The sequence below is a fragment of the Rhea pennata genome, chromosome 9 (assembly GCF_028389875.1).
Source record: "Rhea pennata isolate bPtePen1 chromosome 9, bPtePen1.pri, whole genome shotgun sequence".
Taxonomy (NCBI): domain Eukaryota; kingdom Metazoa; phylum Chordata; class Aves; order Rheiformes; family Rheidae; genus Rhea; species Rhea pennata.
Genome location: NC_084671.1, coordinates 20,095,517 through 20,107,859, shown reverse-complemented (window position 1 = coordinate 20,107,859; position 12,343 = coordinate 20,095,517). Strand labels below are relative to the sequence as shown.

General features: G+C 35.6%; 1 protein-coding gene across 2 annotated transcripts in view; it reads right to left on the bottom strand.

The window, feature by feature from the left end:
• Positions 1–2,340: 2,340 nt before the first annotated feature.
• Positions 2,341–12,343, bottom strand: part of CUL3 (cullin 3) — a 55,921-nt gene continuing 45,918 nt past the window's right edge. For both annotated transcript variants that reach the window (XM_062582869.1, XM_062582870.1), the window contains exons 11-16: positions 12,128–12,252; positions 11,681–11,777; positions 10,516–10,650; positions 5,544–5,730; positions 3,516–3,661; positions 2,341–2,819 (exon numbers count right to left, since the gene is read on the bottom strand). In XM_062582869.1, the coding sequence (XP_062438853.1) occupies positions 2,688–2,819; positions 3,516–3,661; positions 5,544–5,730; positions 10,516–10,650; positions 11,681–11,777; positions 12,128–12,252 (822 nt within the window). In that variant the 3' untranslated portion in view covers positions 2,341–2,687. The remainder of the gene's footprint in view (positions 2,820–3,515; positions 3,662–5,543; positions 5,731–10,515; positions 10,651–11,680; positions 11,778–12,127; positions 12,253–12,343) is intronic.

Here is a 12,343-nt window from a genome sequence, read left to right as displayed (position 1 = left end):
TGTGAAGGCATAAGCATCAAACTCACCTTAAACAGACTCATAGTCACGTCTTGTTCTCCCTGACCGAAATTTTCACATTTTCATCTTGAAATTCTTGGCATCGTGATCTGTTAGTTCAATGGTAAAGGACACATTTCCAAAAAGCCACTTAGTAGAAGTCCCTGCCTAAATAATTGTCTTTAAAATTCTACTGAATTTGAAATAGAAACTATGCGCTGGTATTTGTTACTGAAAATAGCCATCACCACCTGTTATCCTTTTAGCAGCACTTTGCCCACACAACTTGCAAAAACCCACAGATCACACAGTTACACAGCCGTCCACTTAACATTCAGGCCCAGTATGCCAAGTCCCATGCTTGCGAAAAGCAACCAGACTGGGTTACAACGCTTCAGCTGACGCACGGTCAAAGTACACTTACAATGCCCAGAACGAAATCCTCCTGTCACACACAGCAATGTCAAGATCTCTATGAACTTCACGAAGAAAAGGATGTCAGCCCAATCCTCCCTGAAAAGCATACTGGAAAGCATTAACATGCAAGTATCATAACATTAATGCTATTAAAAAAATGATAGGCAAAAAACCAAAACCTTCAAACTCATACACAGAAGAGTGACTTAAATTTGGCAGAAGATTTTTCTGATAATTGAAGACACAACCCAAAACCAGACTCTACTACAACCCTATGTTTAGTATTTGTACTATGGCTAAAAAATTGCAACATTTCTAGTATTACTGGAGAATGGTGAAAAGCATTATCAACTGACCCTTGTATAATGTAGATACACAGACATGTACGTATTTTAATAATTGCCAGTAAATATGTTTTTTGAATAGCTGATGGCATAGCTGTTTTCTGTTTAGACTAAATTCTTGACCAACGCTCTCTGGAAGCTAAGACCCCCTTCCCCTTTGATTACTTAAAAACTAAATCTTTATGTGTGTTGGGGTGCGGGCAAGGGAAAAGGATTCCTTTTATTTTATTTTATGCAGAAAACTGAAGAAAAAGCCTTTTCGATTTAGGGATAAGTAACAACATTCAGAATACTTGAGCTAAAATATTACTGCCATTCAAGCCATTCATTTTTGTAGAAATATGCTACCACTGAATAATAAAACCAGTCTTTATATCCTAAATGGCAGAAGGGAAGGGGAAAATGGGGATATAGTATCAAAAATACTCTTACTGAAATCAAATTGCTATAGTACACCGCTACAACAACATATTCACTTAATACAGCTAATTAAGAAATGCTCTGGCAGCATCTTAATGCTCTACAACCAACTTTTGTTTCAACTCCACTTCTATGTATTGGAAAGCTCACGCCAAATACATTTTCTCAGTATCTATGGATGAAAACAATGTGAACCAAGAAAAAAAAAACGTATTGAATTGAAACAGAAAAATAGTTACAGCCAAGAAACTGTGCATCTTGCAATGTCAAAAATACAGCCAAATAAAAACTCTGCAGTACAATGCACACATCAAACTGAAATTCTAACCATCAGAATAATGATGTCATTGAACTGCAATTTTTCATCTATTTTTGTACCACAGAGACAAAAGGGGAAAAAATTTCTAGTGCTAAGAACTGAATTTCATTACGATAACAATTTTTATTGTATATTTAGATTGCATTTTTAAAACAAATAGTGCACACTAGCTTCCCTTTAATTTCAAGGAGCATGTACTTGTGAAGGGGAACCCACTGGCCGTAGACCCACTATGATGTTTATTGACAAAATATAATCCCAGAACATTTCCCCAGGGGACGGTATTTAGTTCCAAAAATTGTCAACCCTGTACTCTAACACACTTGAATTAGTTGTCTGTGTACACTAAACCATTTATTTTAAATTTATTTTGTCTACACTTAGTGAAATAAAAACATCGCCCTGTACAATTCACTATCAGCAGTGAGTACAACAGCAAAAAATATTATACAGTTTATACACACTAAAATCTTTTCCTTTTTCCTATAAAGAAACCAGAACAAACCTAATCAATATAGAGTTTAATTTAGAAGAACTCAAATTACAGAAGGGAAAGCCAAAATTATTATGGTCTTTTGTGAGCCCCCAAAAGTTCCTGATTCATACTGTTGGAACAACAGTGAGTGCAGCTGGAAGAGTGAAACATGCTAAAGTTGTATTCTTGGGTCTTTGTAAGATTACCAAATATTTAAATTAAACATGGCTAGTTAAAGAAACATCTGAAGCAGAGCAATATAACTGGGAATTCTGTCTTACCAGTTGCGGTTTCTTTTAAACCCAACTTATACAATGCGCGAAGTGCTAAGCAACACTACAGAAACACATTTACATCAACACTGAAGATCTGGGGAAATGAAATTCCAACAATTTTATTTTTTAATGAGCTGTATTTTCTAAATTTGTTTTTATTTTTCTGTTTTCATACAGTATTGAAAACAAACGCGGCACATTCACATTTTCCCGAAGAATTGTAAGGATGATCTCTACAGGGATAACGTTGAAAAGCCTGAAGCTCAATCAATTGATGTTGAAAACTCTCAAAAGGAGTAAAAGGCTTGATCTGAATGGTCTAGAACATGTATTGTAATTTAATAGAAGAGATGGTCGTCTTAATATTAATGATTTAAAAGAACCTCCCAGTTCATGCGAAGAGTATAGTCCAAGAATAAATCAAATTTTCTGAACACATTTTATGCTACGTAAGTGTATACTTTGCGATCCTCAGGTGTTCGTGCCAAATATTCTCTCTCAATAAGTCCTTCAATACGTTTTTTAATAACAACTGGACTTGGTAAGAATCGGGCCTTCAGCTGCTGAGTTACCTAAAACATAAGAAACAATCACATAAAACTGCAGGTCAAGTAAGATCACAAGGTTTCGTAACTGACCAAAATAATCAGAGAAAATAAATATTTTGGGGCTAGCTACAATCGTGAGGAACGAAAAGCAGTCTGCATAGTTCTGCCAGTTTCTTACATCAGGTTCTTGCTCATTTTGGGATCTGATTCAAAGTACAGGCCTCTAGTGATTCAGAGTCACAATGGAATAATCCTCTCATATTCACAATCGTAAGGAAATTCTGGAGTGGAAAACACCTATCTGTGAAGCTGAAAAACCCAGGAGTTAAGAGCAGCAGGATTCTCTCTTCTCCCTCCCTCCCTTTTCTTCCATTTCCTTTTTTCGTCTCTCCTCCTCTCTCTCATAGCTCAAATTTTCAAACTAGGATCCAACACTTAGTAACCCATTCAAAGTAGAACACAATTAATAATAAGTGTAAGGTTTTTCATTGTAGAATGATATATTAAGAAACTCGATGACATCAAAATAGGCACTAACAGGAATAAGGGAAAGCAGATATACCCATGAGTGTGTCCTACACTACTTTATTCTGATTTAGATATTTTTAGATATCCGGAACTGATCGATCAAATACATCTCCCCAAAGCCTTTCAGAATTATGCAAATTAAAATAAAAAAAAGAATTCCCAAGTCCATATCAAAAGTGTGTGCAAGTATACCTCTGCTACTAGCACATTGTGTTGCATCTTCTTTCTAGATTTCATTATCCGAACTATAGCAGCTTCTATCTCATGTTTTCTGTCATCATCTACTTTCTGCCTTGTTTCTTTCCTTTCTGGATCAGATTCTCCTTGTTTGGCAGCAACTTAAAAGAAAAAAGAGACAGTAAAATGCTTTAGCAAAATTAAAATCAACTTCTGTGTATCAGTGTTAGCTTCATTGTTTAATTTCAACCAGAAGTAAATTTGTATTTTTTCTGGGTCTTGACATTTAAAATTTTTTTGTTTGTTTGTTTTTTAATGAAGAGCATCCACAAGAACATATTAACACTTTCTGTCATATTTTGATAGCAACTGACAAAGTAACAATCTGTTATTTAAAACATTCCTATGTTAAAATTTGAGCAGTACTCAGATCTGCTTATAGCCCTAACCCAACCTCCACTTGTTGCCATTATATATTTCTCTCTCTAATACAGTGAATAATTTGTTAACTCATTTTTTTATGAACGCTCTATGGCATTTTATTTGGGAAAAATAAGGGGAAAAAAACCTAATCCTGTTAACACTACAATGAAATTTAGTATTCTGGTTCTATTTTCTGTAGATAATCCAATCATGATGACTGGGCAAAATGCAGTAAACAGTAGAAAAAAGAAAGGATTCAAAACTTACTTCAGAAGAAACCATCTACTTTTTCTATCCTCTCCAACTCACCTGTATTCTCGTTCATACTCTGCTGTCTATTATTTCTGCCCTTGTGGCTAGCCTTTCTTACCCTTTCTCCCCAGCCTCATTATAACCAATCCCTTCTCTCACACTGCTACCATTCTCCCTCAGCCTTTCTTCTCTCAAAAGCCACGAGCATTTATGGGTTTTAAAGAGATACATATAAAAAGTCTCCTGTGGCAGAAAATGGTAAAACCACAAGTATCAAGATTGCTCTAAAACTATTTTGAACCCCAACAATAATTCATATGTATTTGTGTAATGGAAAAGCTAAATTTCATAAAAACTTTAACAGTTACCACAATTAGGCTTAATTATGCCAGTGAAATGCCTTGGGCCCTGATCGGAGGGTTCTGAGTAACCTTGTTGGGCTGCTGTGCTCCCACTCACCACACTATTCTCCAGATATAGCAAATGTGTTCACACCATAGGGCTCCATGCGCCATACAAAGACAGTCTAGCTATTGCTTATGCAGCAGGATATATGCAGGAAAATTACAAGCATTATCCTACTGTGTTTCAAGTGCTTCCACCCCTGGACAAAACCTGCTGCACAAAGGAAGCCTAATAAATTATATTACGTGCAATGAATAATATGTGAATTACTGCTATTGCACTTAAAACATAGCTGAACTTCTGCCAATAATGCTTTGTATTTTATGTACCAAGATTTGTGAATGAGAAAATATTTTTAAATGATTTAAGAACTAATCATCTAGAACGCTGTCTGGGAAACATAACTACAGCAACACAATCCAGAAATTAATCATCTAGAGTGCTTTTTAGACAGAGGCTATCAACACTAGTTATGCATTATACCAGTCAGCACTTCTGTGAGCTAGGTAAGCAGTATCATTAACTTTTCTCATTTAACTCCCCTCAAACCATTACACAAAGATATTACAGCTACCTGGCACTTGGAAATAAGCACCTTTATGTCATGTGATAAAAAACACACTTGATAATTTTGCAGAAGTACAACAGTTTACACATTTATCAGGCTGTTTTTTTTTTCCTGAATCAGACAAGTAGCTTGACAATTTTTATTTTACTATTTAATTTGAACTTCATTCTCTTTTAGCACCTCCTTTTAAAAGACAATTACAGATTTTGAAACGCAAAAGGCTTAACTGACCTGACTTCTACATTTGCCTCAGTATTTAAATTTTCGTATTGATGCAACTAGTCAAAAAATATTACTTTCTTTTACTTGTATAAGCATCAATCCTGCAAAAGATAATTTAACATTCTAAGACAATTTGAGGGCTGCAAGACAGAAGAATATAAAAACCCACTTACCCGTCTGAATCTTGACTCTGTGTAGTTTAGATGTGAACTGATCATTCACTGTAAATATATGACCATTTTCTATTTCTTTTGATTTAGGCTCTTTTGTAAGAACACGTTGTGTCGGTTTGCCACATGCAAGGGACTGTAGGGCTCTAACCAGTTCTCTTTCAGGGATATCAGTTTCTTGTTGAATTTCCTAGAGAAACATATCTTCATCAGTTTATGTCTATTGCAAAAATAGTACCATGCTTTGCGAGTCTTGAAGCCTGCAAAACTGATGAATACTATTGTTCCATGGCTTAAAAGGTCAGAACTCATTCAGTAAAAAAGTACCAAAAGGTATTATGCAAAATTGCTTACAATCAACAGGGGTCAATGCATAGACAGTGAATTCTGTCAAGTAAATAGTTACCATGAGTTGAAAACAGAATAACAAATTAGCTGTTACATTCCACTGCAGCTTTTGAGAAAGCTGAAAGGATTTGCTCACTATCTCCAACAGTTGCTGAAGAGAATGAAACTAAAACTTCTAATTAACTTGGTCAGTAGTGGCAAGCATATATGATGTTCATGTGCACTCCTAATGAAGACGTACATTAATGCTGCTGAATGCAAAAACATTTATGAAAACAAGATCTTTACAAATGAAAGTAAGCAAGGTCTAGTTTCACCAACACACACAAAACACTCTAGATGAAGTTAATCCTCCTTTCTGAATATCATGAAACAATTTATTTACAGCCCTACCCTACCTTGTCCCTTGGCTTGGGCATCTTCAAGTGGAATTCAGAACAAAATATTACATTGCAACTAATTTAAGAATCTACAAAAGGATGTTCTACACAGCTCTGTAAAAACACTTGCACAATTTCACCTCCCAGTATCCTTAAGAATTTAGCTGAAAGCCACGTTAGATAAGCCATCACGTTAGCCTGGATGCAGAATGATTTACAGTGCTTTAAAAGTAGGCCACCTACTACCCACTTCCACAAATGTAGCTTGCCAGAGCTCTTATTTAGCAGGAGTTCATTACAGCAGTATCTGTATTTTACCCTTTGATAGTTTGAACAAACCGCAAACATCTCTGATTCCACATTCCTTTGCATTCTTGAGGTACCTCTAGCGGCTAAACTTTTGGAGAAAGACAAATCTCACAAATCATCAACCTGATACGAGAACTGTCGCACTACTGCCTTCCCCATCTTACGCTCTGCGTGTAATGTCAAGCCCTCCCTGTTGTCCCCAGCCATTCCCAGTTCTCATGTTATGGAAGTCAAACTGATGACCTTTAGACTAAAAACAGTAACAACTTCCAGTGTTCAGAAGGCTGAGATTTGTAAATTACTTAAGTTCTTTAAACCGTGATCAGAAAGTCAAACTTCAGAATACAGTAGGTTTTACTAAATGGTATTATTTACTTCATGCAGTCAATTTTTGTAATACCAGTCAAGAAGAGAATGATGCTCTTTTGTGGTCATGTACTCCGGAAAACGGAGACAAAAAAATTTAGATGTGCTGGCCCCTAGCAGGTCTCAGTCATTAACTACCATGCAGCCTACATTCAACATCTGTCCTCCCGGATCTCTGCAATGACAAGGCTCAGACAGAAAACATGCCATACTTTTCAACTGTGGGCTTAACATTACATGTGCAATGTTGATTTTATGGAAAATTACATGTATAAGTTGTGTTTCTGACACACTACTACAAATTCATTTCAATGAGGTAGATAAAAACTCAGTAAGTTTGAATTATGCCATTTCAAAATTGCTGATACATATTGCTTATGGATGATTGAGAAATATTATTCCAACAGTCAATGTCGTTAGTATTCGTAGAATAATGCATTCAGAAATTTTCAGTCTTTGAAATAAGTGGTATGTATTCAAGTATCTTAACTATTTGCTAATATCAAAATGCCTATTCACAAGCAGCTCATAGAAAGTTACTGCTTTTAACAACTGCGTTTCACACAATTGCCACTTTGATTCCTTCATGGACTTTTTCTGGATTCAGCATAAAGTAGTATTAAGAAAAAGAAGACAGAAAAGACATAATGCTTTAAATGGTCACGTTAAGAAGAACTTTACTGAAATGGCATGATCAGCCGAATTTTAGCAAACTAGAGGAAGGTAGCACTTACATTTTAGAACTTACTTAAATGTAAAACTTGAGGCTACAAAACCAAATCCAGCTAACAGCTAGCATACTGCCTGTGTGAAGCGGACTCCCAAACCTTGATTTCCAATGCCAAAGGACTAAAATTAATCCATTCAAAATTATCTTGTTTTCTATAAAGAAATACATTTACTCTGTTGTTTTCTATAAATAATATATTCACTCAGCTGCTGGTAAAAGTGAAATGAAGAACTGAAATGAAATTTGAGGTCTCTGCTGCTAAAGATCCTTATCCTAACCACAAGGTATTTCTGTTTATTTTACTTCATGCTGTAGCTTCCCAATTCAGCCACTAATATATGTGAAAAATTTGGGTTTCAGAACGCATAAGCTAGTTTTAAAATAAAAACTACAGAAAGAATTGTACTGTAGAAGAAAGCAAACATGTCTTCAAGCCTATTTAAAAAAAAAAAAAAAAAAAAAAAGCTAGGAATATGAATGGAAAGGCAATAACAGATGCTCCTGTACTCTTTTTTCCTTTAATCTGAAGAATATCATTTTTATGAACATATTTCTATAGGGAAATGCCTTATTTTAAGAGGATACTGTAGTCATGCACAAGAACAGTACCTATTACACAATTTCAGTTCTAAAAACTTTACCAAATGAGCTATATCTGGAGGCTACAAAAGAGATGATTCTAGGCATGGAACAGCCCCTGTCAAGTTACACACACACACACACACACACACACAGTTTATTAGAAGAAAAAAGGTAGTGTAAACACCATTGTTCTGTTGAAACAGCAAAGTATTGTCAAACTAGATGGTCTTTCATTTATATAGACTTCAACTTATAATTCTCCCAAAGCAGAGAGCAGCAAAAGAGAAAAAGGGTAACGCAGTTTTAAGTTCTCTTGTCTCCTTATGTTGAATCATACAGCAGCTTTACTTCCACTGCAGTCACAACTGCTATTTCCTGCTTCTTATAACTAAGGATAAAGTAAGAACTAACCATTTTCTCCTCATTTCTGACTTCACCATTAAAAATGTGCATTTCACCTTTTAAAATACTGAGACGTACTGCAAACTTTAAACAGAAAAAAATGTTCGAGTATTAGAAGTTCACTTAGAACTTTGGTATTTAATGATTCTTAACCAACTGCAAAGGCAACTGTAATTAGTCTGTCCAGCTGTGAATCTGTAAAAGCACTTACGCACCATTCATCTCTCAGGCTATGTTGCAGTAAAAGCACTAATTTAACAGGAAGGAGCATGAATATTTGTCCAGCATTCAGTAATTAATCATGGTATTCAATAATAAATGAACAAAGAAAATTCGTTCTGCCCTAATGTGTCATAAGATCTCCTGGTTTGAGTTAAAGACACCTTCCACCTCTTTCCTCAAGGAAGCTAAACAAAACAAGTATGCTTTCTTAAGAATGCCTTTTAGATACAGTAGGACACAAAGAGCTCAAAACTTCTAAGAAGAAAAAAAAGCACACCCACACACACACACACACACACACAATCAGGAGAATGTGGATATCCTTCTGTATCATCCAGTCCTAAGGAAATAACCTCTGATTTAGAGCACATTTTAAAAATCGTAATTTTCACTACTGTACCAGGTATCATTCATCCATACATAGATGATGCCTGAAGAGTTCTGCTCATAAAGCCTGTAACTTCTGTGAAAGAAAAGTAGCCACTACATCAGTTTCAACACCACCTTCAACAAGAGAAACCTTTTGTTACAAGCCAAAGAAACCACATTCTCTCTCTCTCCTTCCTCTTTTAAGTATTCCACAGAGAAAGTACTTAAATTGTAATGCTCCTAAAATGGAGTTGACAACAAAGAGGCTATTTGTCCCTAAAATCTTTTTTTTTTTGGTGGGGGGGGGGGGAGGAGCTTATGAGTAGCTTATGAAGAGGCTCTCTTCAAACCCTGATTTCCTTGATGCCAGCTGAGATGGAGTCAAAGAAACATTCTCGTATTAACAAGCTAAGAGTACGATGAATAATCTGAAGAACAAAATCCAAACAAAAGTAGTGATTATTATACATTGCACAGTCAATAGTAGATGGGGAAAAAATGGATACCCTCTCAGTTTCAAGTTGTGCCTATACAGTTTTCAAGGTCTGCAACATTCTCTCCAACAGAAGACAAACCAAACTACTAATTGGTACCATCTGTGTAAACCAACAGCCTTACATGGCAGAAAAAGCCTTTCAACATCTCAAAAATAACACATTAGCACAGCATCCTCTCCACTCCTAAAGCCTTCTCAGCATCTCTTATCAGCTGGCAACATCAACCTTCCCTAGAAAGGCTACTTCATTCTTCCCATCAGGAATCTATCTGGACCTTGTCTTCATTGCCCTTTCCGGCTCACTAGCTTAGAAAAGCAAAGAACGTTCTTTGGTTGCTTGTTTCAACAGCTCACTCTCGCCTGCTATACGAAGTACTTCAGTCTGTAAGAGAACAGGATACAAACCTTTTTCCATCCCTGGGTCCATTTCTCAAGGATAAAGTGAGCAAATGGACCCACCTGCTACATTCTAACTTCAGCTTTTGTATAGCCCCATAGCCTAAGAATAACCACGCTTGCAATCCTCTTCAACTTTCCAAAAAGCATCTGTTCCCAATTAATTGCCTTCTCTAGGATTGCCCCCCAGATGCATTACTGTTAATCTGTTTCCTGTATTTACTGGCCTGATTCACATTTCAATAGGATCAGAGGCGCATATTCTTCAAAAGACTATTCAAATGGATAAGAAAGCCTAAAACAATGCCAATAATTATTTGCAAGAATGAAATTACCAGTTATTTAAAAATAACCTGAGAAAAACACAACTCTTACCTCAAACGTATATTTTTCTCTGTTGTTAAAGAGCATTAGTATCGTCATCTGGAAAGTGGAGACTTGCAATATGTGCTTCCGCGTATTTGAGCCAGTTACTTGGGCACCCCCTACACCAACCTCCGAGCCATCTTCCTATTTTAAAATCATAAAACTACTGTTAGATTATTCTCCACACCCAAATTAATATTATCTCAGTAAGAGGAAAGTTATATAACGAAATATCTCACTCCACAGAAGTGACAAAATAGCATATGCCTAGTGACACAGCTAGCATTTCCAACAGGTTTATTAGAATCAGAGAATGACTTTAGTTGGAGACATCTCTGAAGGTCACATAGTTCAATCACTGCTCAGAGTCAGGCCACCTAGAACAGGTTGCTAAGGGCCGCATCCAGCCAAGTTTTGAGTATCTCCAAGGATGGAGATTCCATTGAATCTCTTGACTCTGTTCCAATATTTGACCACTCTCAAGTTTCTTTATTCTTATCTTCTTTAAAATTACCAGAGTGCTTGTCTGGCAGTAATATAATTTTAACACTCTCACTAACTCACCTTATTAATACTTGTGCTACAAGAATTTTGTTTTAATTTTGTGTTTGGATTTGCCTTGCCTTCTTTTTTTTCCCAGCCTCATGCTGTTACTTTGTCTAGCTTAACATTTTGGAATTGGTCTAAAGCACCAGCAACTCACTTTCTTCTAATGCAAATATTGTCATATTTTTATAAACCATATTAAGATTCTCATGTTTGGAAAAAATGTTGTATACATTGCTAACACTCTGCATATGAAAAGCAGTATAGACTTGGACTAAGAATACTTTTTCATATTAACTAAACCAAAATAACTCTGAAGAGAAACAAATTCCACTTCACTTTTGACTGATTCTGAAGTTACTTATGAGAAAAAAATTACTGCTTTTCTATGATGTAATAAACCCAGATGTTGAGTGATGTATTCAAATCAGGTTTAGAGAACACATGTGAAAACTAAACTGCTACAAAGGATGAACCAAATTATAAGGGTGATGAAAGGTATTTTTTTCTTCTTCCTGTATAATCAGGAAACAGGTTTATCTTTTCCAAAATTCTGAAGTTAGCATAAATGGGCAGTCACTTACCTTTTTTAAAAAGGTACAGTACTTTCATAATCTTGACACTTTACCTTTTTAACAGGCCCATAAAAAGTGGCATTGAGATCTGCAGAACCCATATGATGCTGGAGTGTCAGTTGTCGTCCACTGTGTTTGGCTAAGTAAAATCTGTAATATAATTGAAAACATTACAGTTCAATACTTTTTTTTTTTTTTTACATTTATTATCTAATAAGAAAGTTAAGAAAGTGCTTTAGATAACTTATAGACTTTTTGTAGATTAAGGATACTGTAAGAAACTTTTAACAGTTGCTTTTAATAAAAATTAAATCTTATTAGAAATCAAATTAAAAACTCCAAACCCAAACTGTCCAATGTGAATATTGCATTCTCTCATTTTCACAAGAACTAATATAAAGCAGTATTCGAGCATGTCCTTAACTCTTGGCAAATCTGTCACTTAAAGTTTGAAAGTTTTCTCTTAACACCTTTAGCTAAAAGCCTTATTTAATACATACCTTCTAAATATTTCAAAAGCATGTCTAGGAGCTGGAGGGATGTTGCACTTTGGTGTGGCTGACTGAGTAGGCCAGTAACCTGTTGTGAGAACCCGCACTGTGAGATCAACACCACCTAATGAGACCTACAGAGAATTGGAAAAAAAAAATCACAAATTTCAAACAGGTTCATGTTTCACTGTCCCCCTATGCTAATGTAGAATATCTAGAGTTTTC